The sequence below is a fragment of the Xiphophorus couchianus genome, chromosome 7, assembly GCF_001444195.1.
Source record: "Xiphophorus couchianus chromosome 7, X_couchianus-1.0, whole genome shotgun sequence".
In the NCBI taxonomy this organism is placed as follows: Eukaryota; Metazoa; Chordata; class Actinopteri; order Cyprinodontiformes; family Poeciliidae; genus Xiphophorus; species Xiphophorus couchianus.
Genome location: NC_040234.1, coordinates 27,516,228 through 27,528,443, shown reverse-complemented (window position 1 = coordinate 27,528,443; position 12,216 = coordinate 27,516,228). Strand labels below are relative to the sequence as shown.

General features: G+C 40.2%; 1 protein-coding gene across 17 annotated transcripts in view; it reads left to right on the top strand.

Annotated features, from left to right (window-relative positions):
- nfixb (nuclear factor I/Xb) overlaps positions 1-12,216 on the top strand; it is a 193,754-nt gene that overhangs the window by 163,023 nt on the left and 18,515 nt on the right. For 14 of the 17 annotated variants that reach the window (XM_028022664.1, XM_028022669.1, XM_028022658.1 and 11 more), the window contains one exon: positions 5,088-5,216. The exons of the other annotated variants lie outside the window; for them this stretch is intronic. In XM_028022664.1, coding sequence (XP_027878465.1) covers positions 5,088-5,216 — 129 coding nt within the window. The remainder of the gene's footprint in view (positions 1-5,087; positions 5,217-12,216) is intronic. 17 annotated transcript variants of the gene reach the window in all.

Genomic DNA, 12,216 nt, shown 5'->3' with positions numbered 1-12,216 from the left:
TCAAATGTGTTTGCTTACACGTTGTGTTTTTCTTTTTTTAATCTCAGATCTCATTTTGTTCATCTTTCATATGCCTATGCCAGCAGATTCAAAATTCGTTTTAGAATCAGAACCTGAGCAGAGATAAGAACAGGGTTGAGACTTTTTGACCCGTCGTCCCAGGATGTGACATCACACCATGTCAGAGAGTAAATGCCACAAAAGAGTACGGACTAAAAGAAAGACCAAATGATGATGGAGCTGCACATGTAGCTGATGCAGAAGGACGCTTTTTTGTAATCTTTTATTAGCACATTTTAATTATAAAGATACAGTATATTATTTTAAATAGAAAATGTGCAGTAAAACACAAGCCATGTTTTTTTCTTTCTCATTTAAACACCATTGTAAGTTTGGTCCCAAACATACAGCAACATTTTACTACTAACAGACACTAAACCAGTGTGTTAAACCTGCACAGGTCTTCAGAGATCCCCCTTCCTGTTGTTGGGAACAGACTAAAAACATTTTGCAGACCAACCAACAGAAAACATTCCATCCAAAAAATTAGGAAACTTTTACTACAGCAAGTGTTGAATACCTTTACAATAAATTGTTCCTTTCTGCTTTGTTCCAGTCAAATGTTGCACTTTATTTTACTGCTGGGTAGGCAAAAGGAAAATAATTTTCTTTAAAATGATTTTTGAATTGGGGAAAAAAAATAATAATAATAATTTTCAGTTTGCCGATTTTTACCTGGGTGTGTAGACCATTAGTGGGCTGTAGCTTTCTTCTGACTGAAAGAGCAACAGGACAAAATTTTCCAGTCATGTGGCGTCTCATCATAAAAATATTTCAAATGTGCAGCGTTATGTTATACAGCACCCAATTCATTCATTAATTCATTAGTGGTTTGCAAGTAAAGTACGTTTTGCTTTTTACTCGTTTCATCGTCTTCATTTGTTGTTCCTCGTTCTGATTCTAGCTCACTCCATGCCACCAATACTCTTTTTACTTTCCATCTTTTTAACACCGGTGTCCCAGTCCACTGACCTGCTACGTCAGTGTGTCAGGAGCTGTCTCGGTCCAAACTCGGCCCGTTTCCATCTGACCCTGAAAGCTGTTCGGGCATTCTGCTCGTACAGGTGGGCGTCTTGAGGTCAAAAAGTTCAAAAGCATCACTAAAAGTCCTGAAACGATTTGACACATGAAGCACAAAGGTAAACCTTTGACCAGAGCTCTCGTCTCGATTGGCGTTTTTACCAGTATAATAAACTTGTTTTTCCTGCTTATGCAAACTTCCCACATTTCCCTTCACACGTTGCTTTTTAAAAAAGTTATTCTCACACTGTCATCACACTATTCGTTACATAACGTGCTAATATGACACAGACTAAAATAAAATATTCCAACTAGATGGATGTCACCTTATTATTATTTTTTTTTATGTGTGTCTAAGTCTGATCACAGCTTTTTTTTCTTTTTCTGTTGTTTTATCATGTTACCAGTGAACAAGATGTATAATCTGTGTCTGCACCTCCCTCCTACATGTGGAGATAACCGCGTGGCCGAGCATAAGTGCCGGCGCCCACCTTTTTTTTTCTCTCTCCTTGATCCTCGGTGCCCACACAAGAACAGCTGCGCCTGCGCCGCGTCCCAACGCTCTGGGTAAACGGCGACCAGCGTTTCCCAGCGCAGCGTTTAAAAAAAGCTCCAGCTTTACAGAACTCTGCTGTTAGACTTTATACGCTCTGCTCGTAAAGTCTATTTCCACATCTCTTTGGGCCATGTTGGAGTTGCCCGCCGTCTTTATTTGACACTGTTTGTTTTATATGTGTGAATATTGTGCCGTTTAGTAGTTTATGGGCCTCTCGCTTCTCTGTTTATCACTGTATTCTTTCGAGTGAATACGAAGCAACATGAGCTCAGCATGTTTCACGGAGAAAGTAGATTTTTTTTTCTTTTCTTTCGATGTCGCTGATGGATTTTTTTTTTTTTTGTATTTTCCTAAATATTCCCAGTGTAAGGGATCGCTCTTGTTTTGGGGCTTTTATGACAGCGTATATTAAACATTGTGGTTCCAAATACACCATTTGGAGCTCCTTCTTAAACCCAGAAAGTCTAAATTGTGCCCTTGGTTTGCCATACATCAAAATAAATTCCCTCAGCATGGACCACACCAGCCCTTCATCACAGAAGAGAACCTCTTTCATCTGCGGCGCTCACACTTACGGCCATGTTTCTGGTCCGACAATAAGCCAAGCCTGTACTTCAGTGTGCCCATTTATATACAGTATATATATATATATATATATTTTTTTTTTTTTTTTTTTTTTTTACACAGCCTTTTAGCCTCTCTGACATTTATAGATGCCCAGGGACACTTTATTGTGTTCATCAATGTGTGCCATCACTCCTCTTTTCCCACTTAACTTCTTCCATTTTTCTCCGGCTCCCCCACAAAGCGTTTGCTGGCAGCGTGCCCAGCGCTCGCCACTCCACCTGAGCGACGTGTGTGTGTGTGGGGGGGGGGGAGCTGGAGCACTTTTAATGAAATACAACATGTCTCGAGGCGGCTGCGTACAATGCCTGACAGTCAGAGCTGCATCAGAGGATCAGTCGGTGTGTGTTTTGGCAGGCTCCTCTGCAGCTATATGTAGCTGCACAGGTTGTGCTGGCATCAGACGGAAAACGCAGCCTGCCCCAGATATGAGGCCGTTCAGGATCCCATTCATTTCTAAAGAGTTGCAGTGAACTGGCTGGTCGGGCATGTTTGTTTTGACTCGGGTTCCTGAGGTTCTCTATAGCAACGCTGCGGTTTGCTGTGCCTTGCAAAAAGAGATTCACATCCCTTTAACTTTACCCCCCATTTTTTTCATCTTATGACCAGAAACCTTAAAGTGTGTTATTAGCAATTTTTTTATTGGATATAAACACAAAATAGGGAATAATTTTGAGGTGACGATTATTCATGGTTCTCACTGCTTCTTACTGTTAAAACTCAGAAAAGTGTTTTGTATATTTATGTTCAGCACACCTAAAACTCCTAGGCCCCAAAATAAAACCGCCTTCTAAATGCAGCTATCTGTGATTTTAATCTCACTAAAAACAGAGCGACCTAAACTCACCATCCACATTGTAAAATATGGCGGGGGCTGCGTCATGCTGTGGGGATGAGTGTTTTCAGCACAAACAGAAGATGGCTCTTTGTTTGTAGCCTTAAGTAGAATTGAGACCGTAACCATGGAATGTTATGCTAGGATGGGCTAGTTAAAGTACAGACAACAATCCTATTGCAAATTTGTGTCAACACTTAAAAGCTGATGTTCACGGGGGTGCTGTGGTGACGCACGGGCAAAGCATGACCCACGTATGGAGGCATTAGTCCTCGTGGCGGTAGTCGCAGGTTCGAGTCCCGACCTGGCGAGATTTGGCGCATGTCCTCCCCCTCTCTCACTGCCCTCTTTCCTGTCGGACTACTTTCAAATAAAGGCCACTAGAGCTAACAAAACCTTTAAAAAAATCTGATGTCCACCGATGATCTTCATTCAATCTGATTGAACTTGAAATATTTTGCTCAGAAGAAAGGAAAAATCTTCAGTTTCCATCCGTTTAAAGCTGGCAGCCATCTATCCTAAAAGACCTGCAGTAGAACTGGGCGATATGGACTTAAGGTTTTATCACCATATTTTCAGGAACTATTGTGATAACGATAAAAGTGGCACTAAAACCTATTTATTACTTATTTCTTAAGTAACTTCATATCTGCGACTGCATGGCACAGCAATCATAGCCCCACAAAACATACAAAAGTGTGATTTGTATCACTATCATTGTATTTGATTATATTTATAAATGTATTGATATTTATCGACACGCCATTGAACAAACAGTGGATATAAAAAAAAACAGACCCGACAATAAGAACACTTTTGGGGGGTTTCAAACATCACTGATTGGAATTTATCGTGGGAACAATAAATCAAAATTCTTATGAGAAATTTATCACAATAAACAATAAGTGATACGATACATGCTGGGCGATATGGCTTGAAAATGAAAAGCGTGCTAATTTGTCAATCGCTCCTTCTGCAGGTTGGCTTGAATTCAGAGTCGAAATAAAAACATTCTTGTCGAGTAAGACAAGATGGCTGACATCAGTTTCAACTGTGGAAGCCTAAGAAGTGCATTGGTCTGAAAAACAAAATTCCCATTTTTCACAAACTCAAATCTTCAAAAACAGAAAAGTTTATAAATCTATAAAATCCATTTATCGCCCACAAAATTGCGATAAAATTGTTGTATCGCCCAAACTGCAGCTATTAGTTCAACCAAAGCTCTCAAAGTATTACAGGCGGGCTGAATGCCGACATTCTTTGAAAAGCAGTCATGATTTTTCATTTCACTTAACATCTATTCACTACTTTGTGTTGGTCTCTCATTTGATAGCATTGACATTTGTAGCTGTAACATGAAGAATAAGTGTGAAAAAGTTCTAGGTGGTGTGAAAACCTTTGCAAGGCTCTCTATCTGTGAGCTAGTTTGATTATTATTATTTTTTTTTTTTACCAGTTACCAGTGTGAGGATAGAAACACGATACTTAGATGTTGCGTTATTGAGTCCCGTATCGGTGGGCATCTTCCAGCTCTCCTCTGTCCTGAAGCTAAGCCCCTGGCCTCTTGACCTCCATCTCCCCCAAACCCAAACCTTCCTCCCCTCTCTCCCGTCACCTTCTTTCACGCTGCTGCTTTAAAACATGCCCTCTCGCCGGACCCTCACCCCACTCCCCCTCCTCCGTCTGGTACGGTCCACTGACTGAACACCAACGGACGGAGAACCAACCTAAAGGAAGCCCTATGTATGTCAAGATGGACGTCGGAATCAATGAGCAAGCCAATCAGCCAATCAATCAGTCCGTTGATTACAATCGTAATTATTTGCTTCTTTTCATCAAATTGAGGAAATCTGATCCAGTAGTTGATTTTTTTTTTTCTATCTTTGACTTGATCTGATTTTTCTTGAGTAGAGTCGAAGTAAACAAAAAGCAGCCATGTTTGATTAAAACCTCGTCTCTGTTCTGCCATTCTGTTGATCCCCTTTTCGCCAGGACTCTCGTCGCCTGGTTCTCATAAGAAGCTGGGGAAATTCGATTTCAGCGCCCTGTCCTCCCAGACGAGGTCCCCCCGCATGGCGTTCACCCACCACCCACTGCCAATGCTGGCAGGAGTGAGACCAGGTGAGACCAACCCAACCAAACCAACAAACCCCCCCAGCTCCCTGATCGCCAACCCCCTCCAACCCCTTCCTCTTCACCATCTCCTCCTACCCCACACTTTTTTCCAGGCCCTCCCCACCCTCCTACCCCTTCACACCCATCCCTCCCCCTCCTTACTGCGGTTTAGAGGTGGGGGGGCATGAGAGCGATTGGGAATCTGAAGCCGGCACGTTGCTCTGTCGTGTGCGGGTGGTGGTGTTGGTGGCGGAGCTTCTGGGGTCTCTGGGTGTGGTTTTGTTTGGACCTTTTCTGGGCCTGGCTATTGGTGGACGGTTGCTGGTGGAATATCTGTACTGCTCGGCGTATTTCTTAGAGCATTGACGTGGTTCTGGATGTCTTTTTTTTTTCATCTCTCTACTCTTCTTTTGAAACTTGAACTTTACATCTGTTTCAGATTCGATTGCAGTGCCACGCAGAAGTTTTCACGCTTCAGCTTTTTTGAATTCTTTACAACCACAAACCTCTGTGTGTTCTGTTAAGATTTTAAAGGGGGCAGTATCATGTGCTTTCCAGGCACATTGTGTCATTTTATTGCACAATCACATAACTGTTAACTCTAGTTGCTATGAAAACGTTATATATATCAAATATGACTTAAGAGAAATTTGACTTTGCAATTTAGCGCCTTGAAATTGGGGCTCTGTCTCTTTAAGAAACTCCTGCTCTTTCTGAAACTCCACCCTCAGGAAGTCATCACATCATGGCTCCTCTATTAAACAATAAGCAACAGTTTTACCAGCGTTTCACTGAGAAGTAGCTCCTGTAATGAACTCAGCAGTTTCCACCAGGTGTTTGCTAACCGCTGCTGACTAGTCTGAAGGAGCTGAGTGGAGGTACTGTGGGGGGGGAGCTGCTCTGTGAGGCGGAAGCCTATAAACTGCACCTCCGAGGAGGAGCTTCACCTCAAAGGCGGGGCTAGATCTACCCAGCTCAATCTTTGCCATGAAGATTAAATTATTTCTCAAACATGCAAGAGAAACGATGTTATTCTTGGTGAGGGAATAACATTGCATAACATAATATAGAGCTCAAAAAGTCCATATTACAGAATTCTGCCCCTTTAAGCGCTGAACCACTACAATGTCATATGTAATTGTGAAGTAAAGGGAAAATCCAGCATTTTTAACATCTTCACTGTGAAACATGGTGGTGGCAGCATGATGCTGTGGGGATCATTTTCTTCAGCACAGACAGAGGAGCTGGTTAGAGTTGAGGAAAATATTAATTTTGTCCAAGAAAACTTGGGGGCAGGGGAACTTTCCCTCCCAAAGGGTTGTTGCTTTAATTGCTGCTAATTGGAGAGTAGAAGGAAAAAGAAACAGTTTTCAACAATTCTTACAGTTCCATCTCTAAAAATGTAATTTTAGGCGTGAGTCGTTTAAGCCTGCTCAGGCCGCCCCTTGTTGAGGCACCAGCAAAATTCAAGTCCTGCCCCCGACTCTCTACCAGATTTCAGTCTTCTAGACTTTGACTAGGCCATTCTAGCACACACTTCTATAGGTTTATTTTCAAAATTGCCCCATTTCTAGCTCTGTCCATCTTCCGATCAACTCTAACCAGTCTCTTTGGGCGAGAATCATGTCATCATGATGCTGCCACCACCGTGCTTCAGTGTGAAGATGCTGCATTAGAGCAGAATTCATCAGCAGTCTGACAGACACAGTATAATGTAACCACATTGGAATTCTTCTGCTTTTCTTTGGAAACTAAAACAAAAAATTAGAAAGAAATAGACAATTTTAAAAACTATACAGTATATAGATATTATAATAAATGCAGGTGTTTATTATTTTTTCAGACTTTTAATGGAATAATTGCACCAAATTTGAACAATAGAAATATTTGTATCTGTTTTTCTAGCCATTAGACTGGAACTACATACTTTTTTTTTTTGTACATAATTTTCCACAAACATCAAGATCCCATAGAAAAAAATCCATCCCATTTTTGCCAAAGTCTTTACTCATAAAACCTAAAAGGAGAAATAAAATGGCGGTTCTTTTAAAATATCAACACACTTCTGTTGGTTGATGCTTATCAAATGCTCTGAGTTGACTTGGTTTTTTTAAAGTAACATTTGCAGCTATAAAAGAGTTTTAATGACCTGAAAATAAAAATAGCTCCTCGGATTGCAACGCTTGCAGAACTCCTTCCTTCTTTTCCTAAAAAAAAGGAAGAACAAAAAACTGGACAAGTTTGAGAGGTTTCCATGGCGCCGTCTTTGATTGGTTGAGCAGATTTTTGCAGTTTAATAGAATTAGTGTTTTATTCTAATACTTTACTTGAGTAGGCGAACATTTCTGTAAATTCTCCACTTATTTTACTACAGCAGCGTTTCAAACTGTGAGCACTTTTTTTCTTCCGTAGAACAGATGTGTTCTACACGTCGGGCTTTTTTTGAGGAGCGCTTCCCAAAATTGAAACAAAATAGCCCAGATGATGTCATAATTATTCCGTCATCCCGTCAGCCGGAGCTTGACATCTTAAATTGTTAGCAGAAAGTTTGCATGACTAAACGGATGAACGGGATTTTAAAGAGAGAAACATTTGGGTTGAACCGAACCCGAAGACGTCCCGGCCTTTGGAGAGAGCCTTGCTTTACAGTACGAAACAAAAAGTCAGAACATTTCGTCTTCTGCTGCTTCTATTTACTCTGTTCACTTTTAATTAGTCCTCTGTGAATCCTGCGTATTTATTTTCACATAATCTCTGAGGCTCCCCCTTCACTGGTGCCAATATTCTAGCAAAAAAAAAAAAAAACATCCAAAGTGATTGTTTGCCAAAGACCACAGTTCTCCAAATTCATTATCAGCAGCCCAACTGTGAGCGTGCTAATACGACTTAATGCAGTTTTGTCTGATTCCTGCGTCGAAACGCCTCCGATTCCGACCTGCAAAGAAGTTACAGGCATAAATCATCTCTCCCCTGTTTTTATTAATTTATTCAAACCACAGCGCAGACCAACAAGGAGACTTTCTCTGCTTTTCTTTTGTAAACTCACCCAATGAAGGCGCTCATTGTAGATAATTACACATGTGCTTTAGTTCTGCAGCGGAGCTTCAAAGCATTTTTAAGCCATGGAGCAGATGTGAGGCGGTGAGGTTGACCACTGTGTCATTATTCCCTCCCCTGCGGTTGTTCACGTTGCCCCGCCGCCTCTCCAGACGCGGCGAATCTGATCTCGGCGTCGTTGCGTGCGGACGGACGGACGCCCGTTCACACCTCACCACGACGCTGTTGTGGTGAACTGCAGTCTGTTTTGTTTTTCTTGCTTTTTTATTATTATTTATTTTATATACAGTTATGATTACTTTCCAGACAAACTTCAACATTGCGTTTGGTGCCTCGCTTTGGTGTGAAAGTGCTCGCCACATCATAAGCGCTGTTGTTGTTCTGCATGTCAGTCGGGGTCCGCAGGAATTCGGTGGCAGCCGGATTGGGATCGTGCAAAAAAAAAAAATAAAAATGCTGCAGGGAAGGAACGTGTTGCTGTCACGGCGCCGCAATCAGGAACATCATTTAAAGGAACGGCTCTTCACCTTTCTGAAACTTTCTTTAACCACTAATATTTCAACACACCCCTGAATCTTCTTGCACAGAATGAACCTTTCTGAAATGCTTGTTTTCAAGAAGTCATTGAATAATAACTGTATTTATTTGCCAAATTATTAAAGACCATGTGTAGCAGAGTTTTATAACTGTATGGTCTCATCCCATTAGCAAGGCCACAGTGACTATAGGAGCACTTTTTGTGTATATGTAAGTATGTGTGTGTGTGTGTGTGTGTGTGTGTGTGTGTGTAATTTCCTATAGCCTGTCCCTGAGTGATACATTTGTAGAATGAGATCCATTTGATCCTGAAGCTCTGCATTGTTGCTGTTTTCCTTTTTTGCTGCTGTTTTTAAATAAATACATTTCCTTGAATAATGCAACATAAATGTCACATTACAGCATTTCCTCCAGTGTATTATTAGCCTAATGGGCCACCGGACTGTACCTGCTCCCCTACCAGTTTGTTCATTTTAAACTGGGTTTTTGTACACCAGTAACATTGACAGTAAAGACGGATTAAGTTAGGTTTGCTGGCTGGTCTCAATGTTTTAACATTTTTCAATACAAAAACACGGTGTGTTGGTGGACTGCCTTAGCGTCCCCTACCACCAGGCTTAGTAGGTTTTTGTTGGGAAGGTTTGCGTTATATGGGGAAAAAATGGTTTGCAATGATTTATGAAACCTTTCATTCGTTTCACATCACAAGAACCTGGCATTTTAACAGGGTGGTGGACACTTTTGAGAGTCGTGGAGAAAAGTGATGGGTAAGTACAGATGAGTTGGTTCTCGGTGCCCAAGGTGGCACGAACATGAACAAAGTTCCTGCTAGCAAGGACACTTTATAGTTTACAAGAACTAAAGTACAGAACTCCGTAGAAGAAGCTAGAAGAACTTCCCTAAGCAGAGCTGTAAGAACAAAATGATGTCATTATGTAAAGCAGGTTTGCTCGATACGTCGATTGCTGGAAGGTTTTGAGTTGATCTCGGCAGTAAGAGACAAACTGAACGCCTCCAGGACGCCGAGAGCAGCACTTCCTCTTCTGACAGGCTTATCAAAATATTAACTAAGATCCTAAAAAAAAAATCAACAAAACATGTTAAAATTAATATTCTCAGTAATTATTGTTTCAACAAAGTGTTGCGCAATTCACTGCCTTTCGGTTCCATTAACAAAAAAACAAGGCGACTCAAAGACCGACTGACCAGCAGAGCAGGAGTTTAAATGAGCCAATCAACCGTCGATGTGTTCAGGGGAGGCTTATTAATAATCCAGAAATAAATATCAAGCCTGGAAACTTGATATCGCAACAGACTGAATGTTATGTTTTTAACGTAATTTTTGCTCGGCTTGCGGGGCGCAGGCAGTTGCCACGGCAACAGGTGTAAAAAGGTACGAGTGGTTATTTTACCTTTGTTTACCTTTTACAACTGCTGTAGTTTCTAAACATTCAATAAACGACAAACTTAGACTAATTACTTCGTTTGTTTGTGAGTTTACGTCATTCATAACAAACATCAAATAAAACAAATATATTTCAGTAAATTTTAACAAACAAATGGCTTCTACCGTGGTAATTATGTGAAATTAAATTAATTATATCCCAGCTTCAGAAGATTTGCCTTTACCTTTACAGAGCTCTTTGGTTCCTCCTATCAGTCTGTAGCTTCTCATATTGAGGTCAAAGTTCAGATCTACCATAACTGACTGACACCTGCTGGCCTCAGGTTTGCAACCAGCTTGTGACTGAGAAACCAGTAACCTGCTCCCAGTGACAGAATCTCACTGAGGAAGAAACGGCATTAGGTTTTTTATCACTTTAATATTCCTGCTATAACTGATGTATATTCGCATATAAAATAAGTCAGTAGAGTTTAATTTACAATTTTTATGTCTTTGTGTCATGAGGTGGATCTCAGCCGGCTGGTGAGAGAAAAAGTAGATCTTGGACTCAAAAGGTTTGGGCAGCCCTGATGTAAAGTATGTATCAACCTTTAGATGCTGATAAGAAAGAAGTAGAAAGAGTATGATGTTGGTGGAAATATTTAGCATAAACTTCAAGTAGTTAGCTACTGTTACACCTGGAATAAATGCATAAGTATCCTTCCCAATTCTGGACACCATTTTTACGGCTGTTTAAGATTTGCCTTTTCTTTTCTGTGTTTAGCCCAGAAAAATGCATCAACGTTGATTAACTCTGACCACCTTTCAATCACATTCAGTGAACATATGTGTTCTTTATAGATATCTTGTCATCTTTTACTTTTAAGTCATATTTTTACATTGTTTCGACAAAAGGCAGAGTTGTTTTTTTACACGTTTGTGTGGCTAAATTGTTCTTTAGGGGGGAAAAATAATGTTGAATAGCTGCAAGAACTTCTGGTGAGTTGTTCTTAAATATAAACGCTTTAACTAAATGTTAACATTCAAACGTTCACCTACAAATAAATGTCATATTTAAACATTTTGTGGTAAAAAACATTGCAACAAGCTACGAAGCTCCAAGTTTGGGATACATGGACAAAACTTCTAACTTTCACCTAAAGGCATAATTAATGCTATTATTTAGCCAATATTAGATTACGCATTGATTATAAATGTTACAATAGCTACATAATCGAAAACAAACAAAAAACACTTTCTCTATATTTACTTTAAGGACAGATCTGAGCTTTCTGGGTTAACAAGGAAGTAAGAGCTAACTATCATTAGCTACAGTGTGAAATAGCACTAATGGCCAAATAATTTAACTGGTTATCTAACTATAGTCAAAGTAGTCAAAAATAAAGCCAAAGTGTACAAAAAAATAATAATTTATAAATGTTATTGTCACTCACTAACATTTCAGGTGAATAGTGAACTAGTCAGGAGTGGTTAGCTAAAACTACAGCAGAATATACAAACGCTGCTGGTTCTTCTTCTTTAATTTTACTAGCGGTTGGCAAACAGCTTCCAGTGTGCTTTATTGCCACCTACTGCATTGGAGTGTGAGCCAGAATTGAAACCTCAAGTTCTGATTATACAAGAAACTGAAAAAACGTCTCACTTCAAATGTGATTTCCATTTAAGCGACGTAACTCGACTAAATAAAATTGTACTTTTTGCTCGTGACGTCAGTTTTGAAGAACACCTCTCCCTCTGCGGTATTGTATCTGATCCATAAGTACATGTTCACCTGTCTACCCCGATTGGCCACAGTCACAACCTCCTGTACGATGTTTTCCTATTCTTTTTCAATTAGAATTTTAAAAAGTATGGCCGAATCAAAGTCTTGATAAAATATCCTCTCCTCCTCCTTGATGTTTTCCCTCCTGCCATTTCTTTTTAATTTCTTCCTTCACACTAGATTCTTGTTGTGATTAGCTGTATGAGACTAATAAAGTAATTTCTGTCTTTTTAACGCTGCTGGTT